The 26,081-nt window shown below is 44.6% G+C and overlaps 1 protein-coding gene across 2 annotated transcripts in view; it reads left to right on the forward strand.

Moving 5' to 3' along the window:
* DMXL1 (Dmx like 1) overlaps positions 1–26,081 on the forward strand; it is a 1,781,042-nt gene that overhangs the window by 1,556,595 nt on the left and 198,366 nt on the right. For both annotated transcript variants that reach the window (XM_085632653.1, XM_085632652.1), the window contains 3 exons: positions 1,865–1,951; positions 20,226–20,347; positions 20,443–20,584. In XM_085632653.1, coding sequence (XP_085488779.1) covers positions 1,865–1,951; positions 20,226–20,347; positions 20,443–20,584 — 351 coding nt within the window. The remainder of the gene's footprint in view (positions 1–1,864; positions 1,952–20,225; positions 20,348–20,442; positions 20,585–26,081) is intronic.

Raw genomic sequence — 26,081 nt, forward strand, 5'->3', positions numbered from 1 at the left:
GTACGTCACTGATGGGGCATTTGAGTCTAATTACTGTGCCGAGCCATTGAGGCGCATTACTGTCTCAGGTCAGGAATTACGTTTATACTGTTCGGTGCCTAGCTTTATGTTATGTACTGCCTGGGGCCATTGATACTCATTAATGTTAGAAGAATTGTGGCTCAATACTGCTTGGAACAATTGATGCTTATTGCATTTTGAGGCCATTGAGTCACATTCCTGTCTGTGGCTATTGATGTACATTGCTGCTTCTGACCTTTAGGGCTCCTTACTGCCTGAAGCTCATTGGTGCACATTACAATGACCATGGACAATTATTGGTCATTATTACTGAAACCACTGATCATTGCATAAGACTCATTATTGTTTGGGGTAATGACTCAATGATTGCATGAGACTCATTGTTGTTTGGGGTAATTGGGATGTATTGCTGTCTGGGACCTGAGCTTACTGATGTTCATTAGTGCCTGAGACCATTAATACTTTCTTGGGCCACTAAATGTAATTCTGCTGGGTCCATTAGTGATCATTACTATCTTGCCCCATTGAGGAGCTTAACTGCCTGGGGCAATTGAGGTGCATTGTTGCTTAGAATCCCTGATGCTCATAACTGCCTGAGGGCTTGTGTGGTTTATTACTGCTGAGAGCAATTCATGTTCATAATTACCTGGGTAATTAATTAACCTTGAGACAGCTTTACGTAAAATTGTGTAATGGTTATATCTTTGGTTGGTGGGGGTCTTATGCCAAATAATCCTTCCCAGCCCTGGACCAAGAGAGATGGTGGCTGACATATGTACTCGCACCACAGAATGACTATCATTAACTGCTGCCCCTTGACACTTTCCATCTTTATGACTCTCATAACTGGTTACTTTGTCTTCTGCTGATCTCCATCATGCCCCCAACCCCCACATATTGTGTTTACCCTTAGAAATTATCATCATTTCGGCTTGAAGATTCAATAAACAAGTTGAAATTCTCCAAAAAAATCAGTAAGTCTATAGTTAAGGACCACGGAGGAACAAAACAAAACCTAAAAATTCAATAGTTAAAGTAGTATAGCAACTTTTTAATTCTGCCTAGTGTCTGTAAAATTATTCTCATGCAGGGCACACAGATAATTCAAATCAAACTCATTGAAATCATTTAAAAATTGTTGGTGCAGTGCAATGAAGATCTCACATTTTTGTAGGCTTCCTTTTAAATTGGCACTTTCTGTGTTGAACACGTTTGTGCTTTATTATAACAAATATTGTAAAAATTACAAGCAAAAAAACATTGAGGTGGAGAATTGATAAGCATGCCAATTTAGAGGAAATACTTCAATGGAGAACAAACTACAAGCAAGAACCAAGGGTCATCACATACGTATGTCTGAATACAGGTTCCATACGTCTACAAATCTGTTTGCAATATACTGCTGAGGAACACTGGCAAACGCCGATATCAAAAAACTGTAGTAATATCATTATAGTGTGAAGTACACACTTGTTTCTATTGTGGGTATTTATTAAACAAAAGACTACCTGTTAATGACATTGTTAAACTGTTGTCTGAGTACTTCAATCTACACTTTGTCAGTATTTGTTATAATGAATATTTATCTGCCAGTATCGTAGCTAATTAAATGAATGACAAAGCACTGTATTCAATGACATGATATTCAGAAGCAATCTAGAATGTACATGATAAAAATAATTATTGCTGCAAAGAATTAAAATAAAGGAGCGGCAGAGAAATTCGTTAACTCAAGGGCCAGCATGTATATACTGAGCCTAAGCTGCAACCTTGTTTTCTGAAGCAAAGGTGCCCTATTTTTTTCACTTCATTCTAAATTGTGTTGCATGAATTCTTAATTTAGATAGAAGCAGATCTTGGTTATCCTGTGAGCAGAGCAAGAATTATCCACAAAGATTCGGACATCATCACTTCTTTTGCAGTTAATAAAGTGAGTACATTGACATTCATTATGAAAAGTGCTAACTACAGCACATAATGGATTTAGTAATGTTCAATATTTATGTTCATTCTTTTTGAATCTTTATAGTAATAGTATAGTTTCATGAAATTAACTTATTTTAATCTAACAGATGATAAATAGTTGTTTGAATTGAATACTTTGTGATCCCTAATAAAACAAAGAAAAATCTCAATGTATTACCATGCTACTTCTTTTTTGTAATGTTAGCTGTAATTGATAATATTATCTTTGCAGATTCATTATGTTAGAAAAAGGCAAGCTGCTGGCCTGGGTCTTTATACATCTGTTTCATACTGTCACAGCACTGAGAAACATGCCTTAAGCCCCAAGAGTCACAATGATGCTTAATAGTCCCAAACTGTTCTGAGGAAATACCAGGCTAATAATGGTGTGATGTCGTTCACGTTTCTTTTCCGTACCACGATTAAGTTCAAGGCCTTCTCAAGTTGTTATTGAAGTATTTAAAATTAAATTGGTTTGTTTGCTGATGAACTCTTAAAAACGTTTATAGGATTAAGCTATTTTTTCAGGTGTGCACATGTCACATCTAAGATGGGCACCCAATGACTATGGCTTGGGAGTTTTAGGGCTTCACCGTGACAGGTGAGACATTCTTCGTGGACCCTTGAAAATTTGATGATAAAGCAAAATGATGTCTAGCATGAAGGGTTCCACTGAGATTTAGGAGACCCAGGGGATAGTGGAATGGCCCAGTGTCTTGTATTTGAAAAGTATAAGATTTCTTCCCTAGATTTGCGTGCTGAAACCAAAGCATTGATGGAATCATGTGAGAAAAATATTGAAGGGAACAAGGATGGTGACTGCAATGGTTGTGGCTCATGCCCCTCTACCTCAATACCATGCGCATGGTGGCAACTTGGTGTTTGCTGCTTACTTTTCCAAAATAATATCATCTTGAATAAAATGTCAGAACTGAAGACTTGTTTGATTAAGCACATTTTCTGGTGGGTTTGCTTCTTTTTGCGTGTTCGAAGCTGCTCTATCCAGAATGGTTCAGGATTGCTGGGTAATCATTCAGTGGTAAGGAATATGTAAAACTATAGTATCTTGTGCAAAGAATGTTGACATCACTCTGTTAACATTGGTTCTGATGGAATCTGGAAGTTCCTCTGCGGTTGTTTGTTGCTTATGCCTTTCACGTAAGGTTGGTGTTAAATGATCCTGTGTGACACCTTGTGCTTAAGTGGCACCACCTGGCTACACACCAGCTTGTAAAAAAATGTCTGGAGGGTTGGGCATATTTCTAAAATATAAAGTCTGCATATGAAATATAGTCTCCATTATAACTAACATTACCAAAGTTGGACTTTTCTCCCATCTCAGTCGTCCATTGTATTTTGTTCAGTTTATTTACTAATTAGAAAGGTGGATAGTGACTGTGATACTGGGTCAGGGGGACCATAAGTGTCTCAGCCACTTGTGTTCCAGGATGCTGGACATTCAGACTGAGCCTAGTGCCACTTGTGGCGTGCAGAAAAATATCACAGACTTCTCAAAGTTGTTCCTTGCAGCGCATCATTAGGAGACTACCCCCTGATGAATTTGGCTTTATTATCCAGCATTTGCCTCCTTCAGAAAGTAGACTCTATTTAACCCAATATCATCAAGTCCTTAGTGAAGACTATAAAATGGACATTTGACCCAAATTGAACTCCTGTCATTGGTACTTTCAACATGATGTCTCCTGATTACCTCACAATCCTTGAATGACTTAGGTCGTAACCTGTTGACAAACACTAAAAAAGGTTTCTGAGTGCCATATTCGGTCTTCAAAGACACTAATAAACATATGTATAGTTTTTCTCAGTACTTGGCACAAGAATTAAGTCCTCCAGTTGCTGCTCTCTTTGTGGAACAGGGATCTGTGATCTTGGACATAGCTGAACTACAAAAATAGCTGGCAAAACCGAAAAGATGTCGCCTGAAATATTGTGACTATGAGTGGCTTCTGTCTATTCGCCGCTCAGACTCTATTACTGTATATAATTAATATAATTTACACAGCCAACATAGCTAAATAAATGGTGCCCTTTGTGTGTAACTAAATGACATCTTTAAGCCTTTATCTCTTTTCATACATCAGTCAATCAGGTTTGTAGTGCACTACTCACTCGTGAGGGTCTCAAGGCGCTGTGGGGGGGGGGGGGGGGGAGGAGTTACGAGCAGCTCTGTAAATCATTCGAAGAGTCCTGTCTTGCGGTCCTTTCTGAATTGGTGCAGCGTCTGGCTTTGTCGGATGCAGAGGGGAAGTTCGTTCCAGGTCTTGGTTGTCAGGTAGTAAAAGGCTCTGCCACCTGCTATGGCCCTGTGGATGCGGGGCACCGTTGCTAGGGTGAGATTCAGCAGAGCAGAGGTATCTCTTGGGGGCGTGGAAGGAGATTTGTTTGTTGAGGTATTGGGGTCTGTTGTTATGGAGGGCTTTGTAGGCGTGTGTGAGCAGTTTGAAGGTTATTCTTTTTTTGACGGGGAGCCAGTGGAGGTCCCTGAGGTGTTGAGTGATGTGGTCATGTTGTGGGACTTCGAGGATAAGTCTGGCTGCGGTGTTCTAGACGGTCTGGAGTTTGCAGAGGAGTTTTATGTTGATTCTGGCATAGAGGGCATTTCCGCAATCCAGTCTGCTGGTGATGAGTGCGTGGGTGACTGTCTTCCTGGCATCGGGGGGGATCCATTTGAAGGTTTTGCAAAGAATGTGGAGGGCGTTGAAGCAAGTGGAGGATACGTCGTTAATCTGGCGATTATTGGTGAGTGAATAGTCGAGTATGATGCTGAGGTTATGTGTGTGGTCCGTCGGGGTGGGTGGGTTTCCGTTTGGGGGAGGGCACCAGGTGTTGTCCCATGCATAGGGGGTGGAGCCGAGGATGAGGACTTCTGTTTTTTCTGAGTTGAGCTTCAGGCAGCTGGTTGCGATGTCTTTCATCTCTTCTTGGAAGCTGTGCCTGGTGATGTCGGGTTCCTATGTGAGAGAGAGTATGAGCTGGGTGTCGTCGGCATATGAGACTATGTTGAGTCCCTGTTTTTTGACAATTGTTGCGAGGGGGGCCATGTAGACGTTGAAGAGCGTGGGGCTGAGGGAGGATCCCTGGGGTACGGAGAGGAGTGGCAGGAGTGTTTTTCTTTGTGTTCTGCCTAAGAGGAAAGATCGAATGCAGTCTAGGGCTGTTCCCTGGATGCCGGCGTCGTGACGTCTGGTGGCTAGTGTGCGGTGGGAGACGTTGCGAAGGCTGCTGAAAAGGTCCAAGAGGATGAGTGCTGCTGTGTGGCCTTGGTCGAAGAGGGCGCCGATATCGTCTGTGGCTGCTGTGAGGGCGGTCTCGGTGCTGTGGTTGCTGTGGAAACTGTAGTGAGAGGTGTATAGGAGTTTGTTGGTTTCTATGAAGTGTGCTAGCTGGGTGTTGATGGCTTTCTCAATGAATTTGGTGGCAAAAGGGAGTCTTTAGATGGGCCTGAATTTCTTGAGCTCCGTCGGGTCTGCGGAGGGCTTCTTAAGGAGGGGTTTGACTTCAGTGCATTTCCAGTCGTCGGGGAATGTGGCACTCTCGAGGGAGCAGTTAATAGTATGGCGTAGTTTGGGTGCGATGGTGGTGGCGGCCCTGTGGCAATGTGCGTCGGTTCAGTAGGTGCTCCGAAGTGGATGCTTTTCATGGTCTTAGAGATGAGGAGGCGTCACTGGGGGTCGGGGGGTTGAGGTGGTACTGTGGTCTTGGTCATCGAAGTTGTCGTAGAGTGTCTTGATCTTGAGGTGGAGAAGGAGCTCAGTCTGTTGCAGAGGTCTTGGGAGGGACGTTGGTTGTTTCGCTGTTGGGTCTGGTAAATCCTTGTATGATGATTTGCTGTTTCTCCACTTTTTCTCCAATCGTCTGCAAGAGCGATTGGATTCTCGGAGGTCCGTGGTGAAGCAGGTGGATTTAGTTTTGTGTTGTCTTGTGGTGATCTGGAGGGGGGTGAGCATGTTAGCGCAGTTGGCAATCCTTTGGCGAAGGTTGCTCACTGCTGTGTTGGCGTGGTGTAATGGGGGGAAGAGAACAGCTGATGGCGGAGGTGAGGAGTTCTTCAGAGACTTTGTTCCACTTTCTGCATGGGAGGCAGGCGTGCACTTGTTTGTGGAGGGTTTCGAGAACGAGAAATAGATGCCGTGGTGGTCTGTCCAGAGCAGTTCTGTGGTGTGGCTGAACTGAATGTTGTTTCCTCCGGAAAAGATGTGGTCGAGTGTGTGTGCTGCAGTGTGAGTGGGGGTGGTGACACGTTGTTTCAGTCCTATATTGTTGAGGTTCTCCAAGAGGGCGGTGGTGTTGGGATCGCTGATGTCTAGGTGGAAGTTCAGGTCTCTGAGCAGTATGTAGTCCGTGAAGGTGAGGAGTGGGGAGCGATGAAGTCTGCGATGTTGGTGAAAGGGGTGCGGGGTCCGGGATGTCTGCAGGCGAGTGTTGCGTGGAGCATCATTCTAGGGTTGGGCTGGATCTGGATCTGGAAGTGGATGTGGTCCATGAGGGACGAGGCATTGTCCGAGCAGGTAGTTGTTAGTCGGAGGGAGCTTTTGTGGACGGGCGGTTGGGGCGATCTTTCCTCAGGATCCTCTATCCGTCGGGGACGGCATTTGCGATGTCGAAAGCTGAGCTCCCATTGGCCCAGTTCTCCGTGAGGAAGGAGACATCGGGCGAGTGAGAGTTGAGGCGGTCCCAAATTTCTACGGTGTGTCGGCGCTGCTGCTATTAAGTAGGGGTCGTGGAGGCTGAGCAGCTGGGAGGCGGGAGCGGAAAAGCACTGGGGGGAGGGGCTGTGGGGGCAGCAGCGGCAGGGAAAAAGGCAACGCAAAACAGGAAGGCAAACGAGAAGAATAGACAGAAAAAGGCAAAAATAGGCAAAAACAGGAAAAAGACAGAAAGAGGCAAAAACAGAAAGAGGATGAAACGCACAGAACGAACTAGCAGAAGAGCAGGCTCTTCCACTGGACCACCAGGGATGTGGTGCAGCCAGGAGCATGCTGGTGAAGGAGGGCCTCAAACACCTACCTGGATCACAAGAAGGCGCTAAGGGCAGTGCCTTAACGGCGGAGCTGGGCGAGGGGAGAGCAGTGACTCCGACCAGGAGGTCAGGAGGCCTTTAGCAGTCTTTGAAGTGCAAGAGGAACTGTATGTGAGGAGGTGGCAAGTGTAATGTTTATCGCTATATTTGCAGGTTGGGAATGTTGGGGGCGCTGCATGATCCAAATGCATTACTGGTCACACTTGTCACACTTGCTCTCATGGTGTGAAAAAACTGGGTAGAAGGTCCAATACTTTTCTTAAAGCATCAATCACGGAGAATTTAATTTGGCTTGCAAGAAAACATTTTCAACTGCCATACTCTAAAGATGCTAGTCACAATCCTAATTATTTCACAAGAATTCCACTTCGAGAGTTGACCATTCTCTTAGAGAGAGAGAAAAAAAAGATGGGAGCAGGTACAGATGTCACCATGGTTTCCCTGTTTTACAAAGTAGTCATTAATCTGGCTTTAGATTGAGAAAGTGTGCTTTGTTCAAGAAGATAGCTGGAACGACACCCTGGGACCTACAACCCTGGAGCTGAAAATACCTATTAAAATTATGTTTTGATATTCCTGAGCTACCTTTGTACATCTTAATTTATTCATCCCCAACCTTTACATACCTTTGAGTTTAAGCGCTTGATATATATTTCAAAGACATTAAAAGAAGTGTCTTGATACCTTATGTACTGTACTTTTTGGATAATCTGTAATTTTGATAAATTTATAAAATGAGGAAAACCAGCCTGACGAGAACAGGCTGACAACTTCGTTTTTAGAGAAAAGTTAAAACAATGAGATACCTTTGCCACAAAAGCATAATGTTTCTATGGAAAAGGTAAATGTGAGCTTGATAAAGCGGTAAGAGGGAAAAAAGAAGGGATGTGGGTATACTGGTTGGAAGGCGTACACGGGTAAAAGGAAATAGTAAGACGTTTTGTTTAAAAAAAGAAATTGCTTGTTTGATTTCTTATGTTTTCTGTATATTAAATAAACATATTTGAAGAAAAAAAGTTAAGTGTGACAGAGTGTGGGGTTTGACGAATATGGACTAAAGCAGGAGAGCGGATAATCACTTTGTTAAAAACAAATTTGGAGAACAGCAGGAAAAGGAGTAAGGCATTTGGGAAAAAAATGCAGCTAAAAATGAGAAAAGAGTTTGTAAAAAAGGAAAGTTTGAAGGGGGTTTTGAAGAAGTAAGAAAAGCAGAGGGGGAATAAGGGGGCTGTAAATGTAAAATGGTTTCAAGCGGTTTGGAAAAAGGAGTAAAGCAGGAGTTAGGAGTAAGGTATTTGTAAAACAAAATTGTAGTAAAGCAGGAAGGGGTTTGAAAAAATTGAGTATATAGAGAGTGAAAGTCTGTTGTTGTTTTGTTTTTATAAAGAAAGGTCAAGTCGAAGAGAGAGAAAGGGTTTTTTACAGGTGTAAACAGGAGGGGAAATAAGAGGTTTGTAAAAACAAAATGGCATTGAGGTGCTTTAAACAAATGCAGTAAAATTGAGCGTAAAGAGCTTGTAAAAAAGAAAAAATTTGAGTAAAGTAGGAAACAAAGTAAGGGTTTCAAAAAAGAAACCAAAAGAAGTGGCAGTAAGAGATTTGTCAAAAAAAATGAGTCATTCAAGAGACTGGAAGGCAGGGAAGAGGATCATGGAACTAAAAAGTAGAGGGTCAAGTGGGGAACCCCTGCCTTAAAAGCCTCAAAATGAAAATTAAACATGACAAAATGAAAGATTATTCGAGAATGGCTTACAGCAGGCTGGTTTTGTAAATCTGGTAAAAGCAATTCTAAATAGTTAGGCGGAATACATTTGTCAAAACCATTTTCAACATGTTGCATTTTCACCAACAAGTGATCCTGTGTGCTTTTAGATGCAAATCTTTCCTCTTTTCTCTGCTACATCTGTAAAATGGAGGATCTGCAACAAGTAGTTTCAAAGATATTTAGAATCTTGGGTCCTCCTAATGTGAGAGCCCCAATCCCTCCTTTTCAATAGTAGAATAATTATTCTCTGCATCTTTGAGAGACCTTGACACTAACGCAATAGTGACCAAATCAGTATCCTGAACCTGTTTGAGAACTGCCCGTAGACCTTTCCCGCTGGCATCTGTGAGGAGGTAACAAGGACGTTCTCAAATTCTTTTTGACACTCCAACGTCCTCTCATACTGGACCCCTTTCTTTAGCAAGTTCTTGATGACAGAAGTAAGATTAGCACAGTTCTCCACAAATCTACTATAAAACTCTGTCATCCCAAGGAAGGTCTGTATTTCGTCTTTCCTCTCAGGACAAGCAAGCTCTGAAATGGTCCTAACCAAACTATTCTTGTGTCTCACACCCTGGGCCCAAATGACATGACCCAAGTAATTGATTTTCTGAAGACAAAACCTACATTTTCTCAGTTTTAAGTGTAATGCCCTTATTGCTGAAAATTTGCAATACTTTATTGACTTTGTCTACATGAGATGCCAAAGTGTCAACTGAAAACCAGAACATTAGCCTGGAAAAACTTGACCTCCCGTGTGTTGCCCAAAATGTTACTCATCAACCTTTGAAAGATGGACTCAGCGGAGCACAACCCAAAAGGCATGCGATTGAACCCAAATACGACAAATGGGGTAATGAACGCAGTCTAATTTTTTGACTCTGGATCAACTGCACCTGGTGATATGCTGAGGTGAGATTCAACGTGCAAAAGAATTTAGCCCCACCCAAAATCCTCACCATTTCCGTGATATTAGATAGCGGAAACCTGTCCTCCATTACCTGTTTGTTGAGCTGCCTCAAATCAATACAGAGCTTGATCTCTTCTGGACTCTTAGTGGCTACCACTATGGAAGAAACCCACTCTGAGGCCTCAACAGGCTCGATAACACCTTCTGAGCCCAAACGATCTAAATCCTGTTTGACTGCCTCCTGCAGATGAACAAGAACATTACTCACCATGCATAAAATTGATGTGGCAGATGCCAGGTGCAGTTGATCCAATTGATGTGGCATCTTTTTTAAGTTGGATACGATGCACATACATTCCACACAACCCACTTTATCTGAAAACACTGCAGGAAATTCTTTTGGAAAACCAATCAAAGAATTGCTTTTTTCTATGTTGACCTTTCATACTTGTACTTGAGGAAAGGCATTGGGATCCAGCAATATTCCAAATGATTTCTAATGAAACCAGCTAAGAATAGTATCCCCCTTAACTGGGACATAAATGTTGCCCTGAATGGCATTCCCTTTGAATTTAATATTGGCCACCAAGTAGCTCACAAGGTCAATGGGTTTGCCCCCATAACTGTATGGTTTAACATCAGGGCTCTTCAGATGTACTAAGCCTTGGAAATTCCTTTCAAAATCCGAACCAGTCACCAACGTTAGCTAGGCCCCCGAATCCATCATCATGGAAATTGGTATCCCATTGACCACCTTTTCAGAAGGATATACACACTTCGCATCAAGCTTACAACTCACATCATGCACCACTTGCAACACAACAGGCTCCTCATAACAATCCACCTTATTAATTTTCTCGCTAACAATCTTAGACGTACGGCACTTGACAAAATGCCCTCTTTTTGAACAATCTATACAAATAACTCTGATAGCCAGACAGTCTTTGGAATTTGTGAAATGATTTAAACTTCCACACCTGATATTCGGAGAAACTACTGGGTTGGGAACTAACCCCTTCAAATCTACACATCAGACCTGGGACGCGCAATTATCCCATGCTACCGATGGGTTTAAATACTTGGGAGTATTTTTATCGCTGTGTCCTATGGCTTCTTGGACCCATAACATCATTCCTTTGCTCCCCACGGTTCGTAGCAAGACTACAGTATGGTCCCAATTGCAGCTATCATTATATGGGTGCTCAGCTATTTTTGAAATGGTGTCCCTACCCCGTTTATTATATCGGCTGCAGAACGTCCCATACAACGTCCCCCAGTGTTGGTTTACGCAACTAAATGCAATTTTGAATGGGTTTCTGTGGCAGGGCGGCACGATACGGGTGGCACTTCACACATGTACACAATCGACATATTGCTGCGGTGGCCATTTATGCATATTCCGCATCCCATCTCCTAGTCATCAATGAGTGGTGGTTTGGGTCTCAGTCCAACATACAATTTAAATATCTCTACCCTATATATTACACTAGATCCCGGTTCTGGAGGATGGGAGTTATCCAGTCCCCCCCAGTGCCTCCACTGTACAAAAGAGGAGGGTTCATTTCTACACACGGTATGGAGTTGTGAGGTGCTACCACCGTTTTGGAGGAAGTTGGTGTTCTGCCTGGACCATTCCAGATCCCAGACTGCTGCTCCTCCATAGCACGGAAGAGATTTGAGGAAATTGTTACAAACAGCAGCCCCTGTTTGTGGGTCTTACTCTGGCCAAAAGGGACATAGCCCAGAAGTGGAAAGCGACCTAACCGTCGAGTTTCGGAGGATGGAAAATGGCATTAGATAGATGATAGATACATTGTCGTTTTTCAAGTATGGGGATGTCCACAGACAAGATTTGGCGACATATTGGGTCTGAATGTGGCAGGTATTAACTTGCCTCCCCTGCCACATTCAGACCCTCCATAATTCCTCAAGAAACACAAGCAACACAGTTGTACACAGTGACGGATAACTTTCAATGCTTTTCTTTGACACATATTAAGGTTATGCAATTACGAACAGTCAGCAGGCTTTGGTGTAGTTTGTTAATTACCAGGTCTGGTGTTCTACAGGCCAAGTTGTTATAGCTCATTTTGTACCTAAAAAAGAATAAAAATTTGTTGTTTAAAAAGAAAAAAATCTTCCATACCTGAAGCACCCTTCATTAACATTAACACTCTGTGGAGATCCCTCCGAATCTGCAGTTCCTTGATGCACTCTGCAGAGTGTTCCACCCTTTTTGCTATGAGAATTACCTCTGTGAGGGTAGGATCTTCTCTTACCACAAAGCTTCTCTTATTTTATCAGAATTACATTGCATTATAAATTGATCTCTGATGCGCTCCGCCACATTTCCCCCAAAATTACATGTTGCAGCCAATTTGCATAAGCCTGTGAGATAGTCCTCCACCGATTCATTAGGACTATGTCTTCTTCTGCCAAAGTGAAACCTCTCTAGAATTAAAGATACCTTAGAAAGATAGTGATCATCCAGTTTTTTAAGGGCTCTATCAAGATAATTTCCCATGTGCTCACCATCCCCGTTTTCCTGCACACACGCATCACGGAGATTCTCAAAAACATCCTGCCCCTCAGCACCTAAACAGTGAATTAACATTGCAGTTTTTCTTTCACAAGACAAACTAGCACCACGCACTTTCAAGTAATTAATAAAAACGTTTTTCCACTTAAACCAGGGAATTGCTTGTTCTCAATGGGATGCAAAGTAAAAAGGCGGGGGAGAACAGAAAGCCAAAACTCTTAAATCTCCTTAGGCACTCCTGAACAGTACAAAATGCCTGAAAGTAAACCAAATGAAATGTAGCAGAAACATAAAAGTTGTGACAAAGTAAACTGGAACTTCCACAGAATCTTCAACATAGCAGGTCAATGACCATACTGCCGCATCAATAGTAAACACAGTCAAAAAGAGCTCCCACAGTATCTTCAATGTGGTGGGTCAGTGACCCACCACTGCAGCCTCAGAAATACCTCCATGACAGAATAGCGTCCTAGCAATAGAGGAAAACAGCCAGTTACAGCAACTCTGCAAGGCTGTACAGTGCTACAAACCGAGATAGTTACTGTAAAATTGGGACAAGAACATGTCACCCACGTTGCTGACGGTGTATAGGCGACCAATGGATATATTGCAGAAAATGCAGCTAATGACAAATGTACTGCCCGTAAAGCACAGCCGATCATAGCGCTATTGATGAGGTCCAATCACAGCAAAACTGGAGACTGCCTGGTCAGTGCATCCTGCGTTGCTGTCTGCCCTTAAAATGGTAACTGTGCCACTTGTTCATTATTGTTATTTGCCACTTTTCTTGCTGTTATCTGTTTGACTCTGTGCCCTGTGCCACTTGTTTGTTTTTGTGATTTGCCACTCATTTTGTTATCTGTGCCCTGTTCCCTCTGTTCCGCGTTGCCCAGCTCTCTTCCCCGTCCCTGATGCACCTGTGGCCCCTGCCCACACCGTTCTTGCCTCCCAGATGCTCGTCCCACCCCCCTCCCCTACTTAGTGGCGGCCGATGCGTGGTCACGCTGCTGGCGCGCCAAAGGCAAGCCCGCCTGCACCCGTCCCCAACCAGCGCCAGAGACCCTGGATCTCCTACCACTCATCGATACGACACAGCCACCATTCTCGCACTCAACCCCAGAAAAACTACTGACAGCAGTCCACACCTAACAAGACCCACGGCCAGTTCTCCTGCAGCCACTGCCGCCAGACCTTCAACACCGCCCCATCAACCAACACCCTAAGATGCCTCCTCCTCAACGTGAGCTCCATGCACAGACACACCGTGGAGATCTGGAACCTCCTGGACTCACTCTCACCCAACGTCGCCTTCTTCACAGAAACCTGGACGAACACCTCATCCATCCCCGACATCGCCATCCTGGACGGATAAAAGATCCAGAGGAAGGACCGCCCCAACTACCCGGTAGGAAGCCTCACCATCACGCACAAAAACTCCCTCCGCCTCACCACCTCCAGCGAAATCTTCACAGCCGCCGAACACCTGCACTTCCAGTTACAGACCAGCCACAACTCCACTCTCCGCTGCACCTTCATTTACAGACCCCCCCAGACCCTCTTCGCCGACACCATCACCGACCTCATTGCACCCCACGCCATCGCTGCCATGGACTACATACTCATCTGAAACCTAAACTTCCACCTCGACAGCCCCAGCGACCCCAACTCCACCACCCTCCTCGACAACATTGGACTAAAACAACTCGTCACCACAACAACCCACAAGGCAGAACACACCCTTGACCCCCTCTTCGCCAGAGGAAACAGCGTCCACTTCAGTCACACCATGCAACCCCCATTGACTGACCAGCACTGCGTACACTTCCTCGTCGACAAATCCAAGCAACCGAAACCTGCTCCGCGCCCACCGCGAAGGAACTGGCGCAAAGGCACTGAGGAACAACTCAACTCCACCCTCAGCCGCAACACCCCCACCGATGCAACCGACGCCAACCGGGCAGCCAGGGAACTCCACACCTGTATCACCAACTCCGCAGGCAAGCTCGCCCCGCTGCACAGCCCTGACAAACAGCGCCCCTGGAAAGCCACCTGGTTCACCACTGACCTCCAAGAAGCCAGACACACCTGCAGACGCCTGGAAAAGAACTGGAGAAACAGCAAGACACCAGAAAACACACCACCTTCAAGAACGCCATGACGGACTACCACCAACTCATCAGAACCACCAAAAGGACTTTCATCCACAACATAATCCTCGCCCACTCTAGCAATTCCAGGGAACTCTTCAGCGTCATCCAGGAATTCACCAAGCCCCGCAATGAAGCCACGGACATCCCACCTTCCCAGGACCTCTGGGACAAACTCGGTTTCTACTTCCACCTGAAGAGAAAAAAACCTCTACAACAACTTCAACAACCTCACACCCGACTTCGCAGCCGCCCCGACAATGCCAACCAGCCCACTATCTCCTCCTGGACCCCAATCGCGACTGAAGAGACCGCATCATCCATGAAAGGCATCCACTCAGGGGACCCCACGGACCCCTGCCCCCCACACATCTACCACAGAGCCGCCATGCGCTCCAATTACCACGCACCATCAACACCACCTTCAAGACCGGCACCTTCCCCGACGACTGGAAACGTGCAGACGTCCAGCCTCTGCTCAAGATGCCCTCAGCGACCCCATGGATCTCAAGAACTACCGGCCCATATTGCTTCTTCCCTTTGCTGCAAAAGTCGGTGAGAAGACCGTCAACACAGAACTAACCAGATTCATTGAGGACAGCGCCATCCTCAACCATTCTCAATCAGGATTCCGCAGCAACCACAGCACCGAGACCGCCCTCCTCGCCGCAGCAGACAACATCCGCACCCTCCTCGACCAAGGTCACACAGCAGCCCTGATACTACTCGACCTGTTGGCAGCATTCGACACTGTCTCCCACTGCACACTTGCAACCAGACTACACGTCGCCGGCATATGAGGAACCGCCATCGACTGGATCCAATCATTCCTCAACGCCAGAAGCCAAAGGGTCAGACTGCCACCCTTCCTCGCCGAACCCGCGGAAATCAACTGCAGAGTCCCTCAGGGGTCATCACTCAGCCCAACCCTCTTCAACATCTACATGGCCCCCTTCGTCGCCATCATCCGAAGGCATGGCCTCAGCATAATATCCTACGCCGACGACACCCAGCTCATCCTCTCCCTCACGAACAACACCTCCACCACCAAATTCAACTTCCAGGAAGGAATGCAAGACGTCGCAGCCTGGATGAGCAACAGCTGCCTAAAGCTCAACTCGGAGAAGACTGAATTCCTCGTCCTTGGAGCCACCCCATCGGCATGGAACAACACTTAGTGGCCCGTTGAGGGCATGAGAGCAGAGTTAATATGCGGTGAGGGGAGAGAATAAGAAGGGAACAGGCAGAGGAAATTGGAATAAGCGCTAACTTATGGAGACGTATATAAAACGGCTAACTGGTCAGAGAAAACAAACTGAGACCGCCAACATCTATACCATGCTACTGTCCTAGCCAAAACAATGCTAGCATGGTAAGTCTCCTGTTACCACCTTGTCTCTGTTTCTTTTTACACAAACGTGTAATTTCCTATTAAAAATGAAAGTACAAGTTGTTTGAGAGTAAGTTCTAGAACCTGGGTCTTCAGCTCTTTCTGTAACGAGAGCAACTTCTGCTTATGGAAAGTCCCCCTGAACTACTAGCAAATGTGATCGCTGTAAAATAGTGACTACATATCTTACGTTCACACAATGATCACTGTAATCAGGAATATCAGTTGTGATCAGCCAAGCATTTTAGGCGAGGTTAAACAGTAGGAATGTCAGGAAATAACGTATCAATATTAAATACCTCCACCTATTAAAGAAATAACAGCCAAAACATCGGCTGCCCTTTGGCATAGAGGACATAACAACAGCAGTAAATCTCTACAACTCAGCTTGAATTATCGTTCAACTATCAACTTTAAATGTTAGTTTGGAATTGCAGATTTGTCTTTATCAGCATATCAGCTTCTGAAAAATAGCCATTTTTTTATTATCAAAAACCACTTTACATTTTGGACAAAGAAGATTAATTGTCAAGAACAAAATCCTTCCGAAAAAAAAAATGTTGCCTTCAAAATATCCGTTTTCATTTTTAGGACATACCCAGTTCCCAAACCTCAGCTTGTCATTTTCATTGATTACTCACATGCATAAATGCCTCATATGGACAGAATCTGCTTCAAATGTCCAGGTATTAAAACCCTAGGCCATGGATGCTCACCATAACACCAAGGATATCTGTAATATGCCACTAAAGTCCACCATAATACCAAGGCCTCCATTGCGCCAAGGATAGACACTTTAACAGTTAGGATTCCCACCAAATATCAGCCATTGCATTATTATGCAAGGAGTGGCCACCTTGATACCAGGGATGGCTAGAAATAGGCCAGTCATGCTCTTATTATGCATTGATGGTTGACTGTATTACACAACTACACCAGGATAATGCCCCAAATTGTCAAGGATGACCATTATTATCCTATTGGCACTATTATTCCATGTAGAGACAAAGTTGTGCAGATATGAATTATTTATGATGAGGGGTAGCATGTACTTTTGGTGGTCCTTGACTCTGGGCATTGCTTCCAGGAAGTGAAACTGTTTATTAGGGAAGGACCCAGTGTCACAAACGCATAAATGTACAAACATGCATACAAACACAGTTGAATGCACATAGGGCACTTAATTGTCTCGGCTCTGGATCCATACCCTGCTCTAGTTAGCTCTTGGGCTGATAATAGACCCAACTAATACATTTTGCCTATGCTCCTTCAGTCAGACACTTCGGTGGGTCAGCACCGGTTACTGGTCGGCTACTGCTGATACTCCTGGCCCATTTTTCACCCACATAGTGCAACTGATAGAGCACTGTGAGCTTTTCCATAGCATATATCAACCAGACCTTGGGCTTCAAAATTTGCTGCAAAGGTGAGGTTGGAATCTCCCATGTGGAGCTATAGTCAGTCTGGCAACCAGAAGCTAAAGGGTGATGAGCTTTCTGCCTAGTGTGGTGGTGAAGTATTCCCCTCCTTTCCAATATCACTCAAAGCTAAGATGAGGGAGTCAATTCTGAGCTCTGACCCCACTCCCTCCTTGATCTTTTTACTATGTTCTTCCAAAATGCTTGGACTACCTCACAACTCTGCCAGATTGGAGCATGGTGCCCCTTTTTCTGGAGCGTATAAAACAAAGGGGAATGATTTAGTTTAGGAATCCAGAGGCCGAAATCAATATACTAGCAGATACATAAACAAAATGCCTCTGGCACCATTAATCACAATGTTTTCTTAGCCACATTAGTCTTTTTAATTGACTTTGGGCATCAACTCATAATTTAATTTTTTCATCAAATCTTTTTTTCTCTTGAGGCGTTTTCTTCATCGATTGTATTTACACATCTCCTACATTTATGACAACATTTAAAACATTCATATACAAAACATATACACATTTATATTTTTACACAAACTTTCGACTAATTAAACAAAAAAGACATATTCAACATTTTTTGACATTACACACCATATATACATTTTCAACTAATATTGGAAAGGGGTTTATCACACTTTCTGTCCTACTGTTTTGATAAGTGATGTTTTTGGGACCATATAACCCTTGGTCCTCAAAATGTTTTACTTTTTGAAGTCCTAAATAGGGTCGGAGAGTATTTCCATAAGCTAGTATAGAGAAGCGGAATTTAAACCGCTGGGCAGTCCATATTAGATCATTCTCGTCTTTTTCTAGTTTGCTCCGAGCCGCTATATGATTAGTGCCAACGCGTTTCGATCTTAGAAATTAGGACCAAAGAAACTATGTTCACATTAAGGTCTTCCTCAGGGCTAGGCGTGTTTTTGGTAAGACATCTTTTCACTGAGTTTTACTTCATACAGGTACAGTGACGTCCTGCCCGGCTATTATGTTTGGAGTCCTTCCAGTGTGGTGTTTCTGGGGCTCTATCCTGCGTGCCCTTTACTTAAGAAGCTTGTTGCTTCAAACGTGCAGCATCTACCACTCTTCATCCAGTTCCTTCACCTCTCATTTCCGCGTTTGGTGTGGATGGCGTAGTTCCAACATAACAGACATACAAAACAAGTACATTAAAAATAGAAATGACTGCAGGTGTGCAGCCACCTCATCTGATTTGTGAAGTAGTGCTGACAATTATATGAGTTCTATATAATGATATATAACTCATATTATATATGACTTGTATATAATTGTCAGCACTTCACGAATCAGATGAGGTGGCTGCACACCTGCAGTCATTTCTATTTTTAATGTACTTGTTTTGTATGTCTGTTATGTTGTGCTTTACTTTTCTAGATTTTAATCCTGACGGTGGGAACCGTAAGTACAGCCATGCCACTGCACTCTCAGCACACCTTAGCGAGTGTGCTGAGAAATTCACTTGGTCACTCTTTTCTTGACACACTTCGTTTGCCTTGGTCCTGAAGAAAGCCCCAGAACCTCTGTTGAGGCAGAAACATGTCGACCATTCTATGGGGATAATGAAGACCAACTGTTTCTTCGCGATATCCCCACTTTGTTTTTAACCGTGCCTGAGGACCTCGGGAAAAAAAAAGCGATTGAGGTTCCTGGAGGTACTTTTAAACTGCACTTAAAACACTCCTCTCACATAAAAAACCAACCCACTCCCCTGTAACTCGGGCATCGTAGCACAGCTGGCTTGCATTCAGCAACCCAGCTGGAAATCCTATGATGAAGCATACCACTAACTAGGTTGCTAGGTTAGGGTTATTCTAAAAAACTTACTGGTTTTTCTCCATTCCTGTGCATGCCATTGAGTCATCCTTGTATCTGGATTCCTTATCTGGTCTGTCCACTTTGTTGTTGATATAATGAAGATCATCCAGGTTGATCTTTTCCTGCAAAGTACAATATACCAGCGAGGTAAATATAATTTGCATGCGTGTCTCTAACACTACCTCATCATACTGGTTGGTGCTGCAGTCCAGCGCTAGATAAACACACCTCTCTGGCCACTCACACTCAACATTATGACATCAAAATATGTACCACATAGCATGAAAACAAAAACAACCCTGTCAACCACGCACACTCCCTCTGTAGCATACTATCCATCTGATAATGCTCTTCAGTGCCCTACCTACAGTGTGGTATGAACAGCAATATACTACTACAATACAGTGCGATACACCGCAGTTATGTGTCCCATGGATAGAGAGCAACTGTTAATTATCTCCAGCTACAATTATTAAGCAAATAACTATTGTTAAATTGCTTCTGTGCTGGATGTTCTGAATTGTTGTACGGCAATCTCAGCGGTGTCAATTTTGCACACCTGTTTAAAAGAGGTTCCAGTCTGTTCAGACGTTCTGGCAATACAATATAATCTAGCAGATAAGGAGGTATAGAAATTATGTTTATTTGCATAATTTGCTTCTTAATCAATTAGCTATGCAATGTGGGAAGACCATAACGCATTCCAGAAGATCGCCATTAGACTACAGGAGGTTGTACAGACCAGATATCCGTGATACTTCAGACATGCCAAAAAGGTATCTAGAGGTTAACTTAAATAGAAATGGCAATCCTTGAGATAGTGTTCTGTATTTTATAGGCCCAGAATGCCCCAATAGGCAAGCACTCATAAACGGTTTACTTTGGAAAATATCTAGCATGTTTTCTATGTTGCTGCACATGCTTAGTGTTCCAATCTTCGCCCATAATCATACCCTTGGAAAGCTTGTTAAATGAGTTTAATTTTACAATATGAATGGATGAGTTAGTTATTGTGTTTGATTAAAAAAAAAGAAAAACGAAACTGTCCTAGAGGGCTATTGGAACCATTGTATTTTCAGCCTAAACAGTCGTAATGTGTTGTTATTCCGTTTTACAACTGCCAGAAGTGTAAATGCTATGAACTAAAACGCTACATATTCTTCTTTTTCATATGTGGTTGGTTAGGCAAATCGGAACTGCATCGCAATAGCATCCAGCCATGACATCCAAGAACTGGATGTGTCTGGAATCCTTGCTACGCACATCTATACCTGGGCTGATGATGAAATGGAGATGGAGACGAAGGGGTACGTTTCAATATTTTCTCTACATTGTTGTAATACAAATATAATTCAGAGAGCTGGACTCTTCTCTCACATAAAATATGACTGTTTATCTTTAGGGCTGATGATTTCTTGGTTATACATACTCGTGATGATCTGCCTTCAGTTCAAGCTAGCACACCTTATACTCACAGCAATCCTGGTACTCCTATCAACATGCCATGGCTTGGAGGCCTACAGACAGGCAGAGGTGCATCTGTGGTAAGCAAATTCTTTGAGATCGTTTTAGCGTCTTATTTATTGGATACTTTTGCTTATAAGGTTATTTGAGAAATCAACTATTTCTAAAACATGTGTTCAATATTCATTCTGAATGGCTTAGATCAAGTCAGAGTCCTCCAACTTAAGTCGGGCAGTTATATTTTCTAATTTCTCACCGAAACTGGGCACGAGAAATGATATGTTGTAGTCAGACCATGTCTAATTGTTTTGCAACTTCCAAATATAGTAGTGACAGTAATTGCATATTATAAACCTTAGCTTTCAATGTTTACTTTACTAGTCAATTTCTGTGTTTAATAGCTGTTAATGTAACCAGTTATTTCGATTCCTCTTGGGTTTAAATGTTTCTGGATGCCTGGAATAATAGTAAAAACCTTGAGTTACTTTGTGAAGCAGTCTCAGACTCTAATACTTCTGATCATTGTCTTCGACGTCTCGGCCTCTATTCAGTCTTGTGACTAAGGAGTGGGAGCACTAGACATGTTCTCCTGTTGCTCCCATTTTCAGCCTTGTGCACAATCGTGATAATATAAAGAATTGTAGAACATTTGTGTGTGATCACACGTTGCAAACTTGTTACCTGTATGCAATTTATATCATCTATATCCCATAAGGTATGTATGCTTGCAATACTTGCAGAAATAGACGTTACAAGAGAAGACTGAGCTGTGCTGTTACTTTGATGCCACCATCTTATGACCTAAACAGGCCTAGAGATGAAAGATGTAATGAATAGTGTTGCTTTTGATTTGGGACAGTTTTACAAATCTTTTGAGCTAGTGTCTGGTAGATGTGGAAGTAGCTGATGATCGCTCGCCTGGAGGTTAGGGGAACTCTTCTATGGATAAAGGCAATGTGTGCTTGTGATGCTGGAGACATTGTGTATGTGAGGAAATGCAGTGAGATCTGTGATACAGACTTAGGGGTATTTGATGGCTCTCACACTACTTACACGTGGACTGTCTGCTCTGTTATATGTGATATATGCAGAGAAGGTCTGCTATAACTTTCCCCCTGACTCCTGCGGTGCCCCGGTTTGCACTGGACTATCCGATCGAATGGTGCGATGAGGACTTACGTTATTTAGGGATTCAGGTATCGAGGCTTCAGGAGGAGACGGTGCGTCTAACTTACGGAACTGCCATTACCAAGTTAACGGATGATGTGACTAGATGGATTTCTTTGCCATTTACTATGGCGGGAAGAGCCTCACTCATTAAGATGGTGGTGCTGCCTCGATTTCTATATTTGTTCCAAAATGTTCCGTACTATCCGGGTGCATATTTCTTCCGACGACTCCGCTCAGAGCTGATACGACTGTTTTGGGCCGGGAGACAGCCGAGGCTGGCGTGGTCGATTGTAACCCAACCATATGATAGAGGTGGCTTCGATGTCCCCGATTTTTTTAACATACTACCTGAGTGCTCAAGCTCAGTATGCCTATCATTGGTTTGTACCCACTCCATTCATGCCGCAAGTGGCTGTGGAGGACTGGATAGTTAGGCCGCTGCCGCTACGCGGCATTATTCACGGCCCGGTTAGAGCGATTGAGACACCGGCTACTACGGTGACTTGTACGATAGATGCGTGGCAGCGGATTCTTTGTAAGGTGGCGCTTCAGCTCTTATATGCACCGACCCTGCCACTGGTGTATCACCCGGAGTTGTCCTTGTTGCAGGAAAGAGGGTTCCAGGAGATGTGCGCTCGGCGGCGGGTCTGTAGCTGGGGCGATTTATTCCTGAATGGGCGGTTCAAAACGAGAGACCAGTGGTTTCAAGGGGATCCGCCTACTCCGCTGGAAGTGTTTTATTATCTTCGACTGCGGCAGGGACTCCAGGTTATTTTACCACAGTTCCCAGAGGAACCCGATGTGGTTCAGCCTCTGAGAGTCTTACTTACGTCCGCGGATGGCAGACACCTAGTATCGAACCTCTATCGTAGTATTAGAGAGCACAGTGGTGGCGGAGCGTGCAGAGCGCTTGGCCAGTGGAATGCGGATCTGGGGAGAGACATTACAGCGGCGCAGTGGAAGTATTGCTGTGCACAGACCGCGCAGATATCGGCTAGTTGTAGACTGCGTATTATTCACTATAAGTTTCTGCAGCGTTTGTACTGCACGCCGGTGCGGAAGCTACGGTTTCGTCTTGCGGATAACGACAGATGTGAACGGTGCCGCGCGGAAGGAGCTGTGTTTTTACATCTGGCGTGGTTGTGCCCGGCGGTGTCTGAATATTGGGCGCAGGTGCACACGGCGCTGATGGCGATGCTGGGTGCCAAGATCGACTGTGATCCCCTGGTGATGCTCCTGGGGTATACGATGGATATAGCCAAGGCACATCGGAAGTTTGGGAATATAGCTCTGCTGATGGCGAAACGACGGGTGGCGTGCAGGTGGGGAAGAGGCCGCGCACCGAAATTTAAGGAATGGATAGCGGATTTATTGTATTGTCAGGAACAGAATACAATATACGCAGACACGCAACCATTGAGTAGTAGGGCCGTGGATATATGGGACCCGCTCAGAGCATATCTGGAGGCACAGACAATGGCTGAGAATGCCGGATCTCCTGCGGCAAGTAACCCTGGATCCGCTGCAGCTTCGGAGAGTTGGCACCCGGGGGTGGGGGTTGTCCCGTGCGGCTGGATAAGGATGGGCGGGCGCTAGACAGCGGGGTGAGAGATGATGTTGTCACAAAAGGGTGATATAGGCGTGCAGGAGCGACCGCCTGGACGAGAGGGGTGCACCTATTTCAAACATCTGACCTTGTAGTGGTAGCACTTTATAGTGGGGTGGCCACTCTCACACCATAGCCATGAGGACCTTGGTTGACCAGAACATATGTGCGGACGCTTTGTGATCTTGAGTGCAATACATCGCCTCCGAGCCTCCGGGATGTCGGACAAGTGGCTGTGGATATACAAGATGACAGCGACTATAAGTGGTTAATTGTAGCCGGCCCGAGGGGTTGTAGGCGCGATGATGTACAATTGTTTTGCAATCATAATAAAGGTTTTTGAAACTTAAAAAAAAAAAAAAGGTCTGCTATAACTCGGAGGAGGGGGGTGACCTTAGAGTGGGGTTGGAGGTGCACTTAACTTACCTACAAGTTGCATCTTTGACATTGTGTTGGATCAGGATGATCCTGAAGCTAGCCAAAGCTTTGCGGATTCATCCCAGCAGAGCCTTGTAACCTAGAAGGATCTTTTTCATGGCAATCACACTAATGAAAGAAATAAAGTGAAACTACTTTGCCCCAAATTATCTGAAAAGAAAATTACTGTATGGGCTGGCAAGTGTGGCAACACTGGGAGGATCAAGCAGCAACTGTAGCAGAGGCACTTGAATAATGAGAAAGGGTTAGTGTGAAGGTCTTACTTTGATTGGGAAATGCACAGAGCAGATGCATAACAAATGTGTTAAGGGTTGGCCAAAATAAAGTGAGTGATGAAACCCGACATCTAAATTTTTAAACAAGTAGCGCAGTATTTTTGTGTAAAAGGGTTAAATCAGTAAATAGAGGAAAATAATTGGAAACGGCAAAGATAGTGGAGCAAGCAGTGACAGTACATTATTGCTCCAGAAATAGAAAAATGTTGGATAGATGAGTGAAGGTTACTAAAAAGAGAAAAAACTATTTGAGGAAAATTGGCACTAAAATGTGAGACACAGCAGAAATAAATCACGTCACAAAGTATGCCTTCAGGACAACTACAGTAATTTGTGTCTGTAGGAGGCTGGCTTAGTATATGGTGCACACTTATTTAAGTGATGCACCTTGCACTAATCCGAGCAAACCCTTTTGGTGATTTTTAGTAGTCTTTGATAACCATAGAAAGCTCTCAAAGAGGTAGTAGAGAGCAGCCCTCAGGCTTATCTTGAAGGAGTGTTACGCAGCTTGTTTTGCCAGTTTAATCATGTAGTGTAGGTTAAACGAAAAAGAACCACAATGTATTTATAAAAATATGTCTATACACAGCACTGAATAACACATTGGTATATCTCCTACTCCGAGATATCAACACAAATACACAACAGTTCTTCAATTGCAATCAGGTAAGTAAGCACAAAATACAGAGGTCTCTAGGGGTGGGGGGGACCAAACTATATACTACAAATGCGAACTGCGACCGAAGTCGGAACTTTGACCAGGAGACTCACAGGAGTTAGGAACTCTAGGAACCACCCAAGGTAAGTGTATAGGAACCCCACGGAGGCTGTGTGCAGAGGGTAAACATAGCTGCATGTCCAATAGAAGTCAATGGTAAAGTCGCAGTTGCTCTTTTTAAGAAGAAGGAGCCTTCCCAGTGGGCGCTGAAGAAACGCTGTGGAAGACAGAAGGTTGGAGAGTCACTGTACCCGTGGATACCCCAGGAACCAGGCTACCTATACCAGGGAAGCCGGGTGCATAGGTGTGAAGTGGCGTCAGAAACCTGCTGTAGACCACAATGGAGGACTTGGAAGAAGATGTTTTTTTGGGGTGGGGGAGTTTATATAGCGCAAACTCGAAGGTATCAGAGTGCTTTACATGAGCACCAGGTACGTTACAGTCAGACACATTCATTTTTTGTTAGACTCGGGAAGATTAGGTGAATTGCCCAGAATCATTGGATGCTGAGCGTCCCTGCCGAGACTCAACCCCAGTTCCCCAGCTTGTAGGTTGATCGCTCTAGCCATTTGACCACATCCTCTCAAAGAGAACCTGTAAGCAGAGGGGACAGAGTCTGTGCCACTTGGAGGTTACCACGAGGCAAGGAAGAGCAATGCCCACCGGACGGTTCAGAAGTGTTGACAGTGACCTTGTGGTTGCAGCTGTGAGGACCAGGTGAAGCTGAGGAAGAGCAGGAGTCGTGCACGAGCTGCCCCACGTCGGAAGTCGAGGACCAGGGGGGCAGTGTCCGGTGGTAGCACCAACAAGCCTTGGTAGCTGCTACCGGCGTAGAGAGTGAAGAAGGAGCCATGTTGGGACCATCAAGATCCAAGGGACTTGCCACAAGCAGGAGTGTCAGGACAGGCCCCTAGCAAGCAAGGGAGCCCGCTGAAGCAGGAAAGGACCTTCAGAATGAACCACAGGCCAAAAGCACAGGAGTCGTAAGAAAACTTTGAGCAGTTCACCAAGAAGGAAGGCCCACGGTGCAGAGAATGCGGTGAGGAAGCTGTACTTGGCAGGAAGAGGTGCTGGAGCTTCTTGTAGCCTGAAGATCTCTGGAGAACAGACCCAGTAAGCCTTGGCAATGGCAAGTCGACGCGGTGCACAGGGGTTTGGTCCCAGCGGTTCCAACTAGGGATACTGGCCTCAAACTTGCAGAGAGGAGTGGTCAGACCTCGAGGGAGTTGCAGAACCACCACCTGTGTTGCTGAGCCTTTTGAAGTCTGTGGCACGTCTTCAGCAGCAGACCGGTCAGCTTCGTTGCGGTGCCTGCAGATGCAGGGGGTGACTCCTTCACTCCAAGGGAGATTACTTTGGGTGTCCTTGAT

Source organism: Triturus cristatus, chromosome 2_1 (genome assembly GCF_964204655.1).
Source record: "Triturus cristatus chromosome 2_1, aTriCri1.1, whole genome shotgun sequence".
Classification (NCBI taxonomy): Eukaryota; Metazoa; Chordata; class Amphibia; order Caudata; family Salamandridae; genus Triturus; species Triturus cristatus.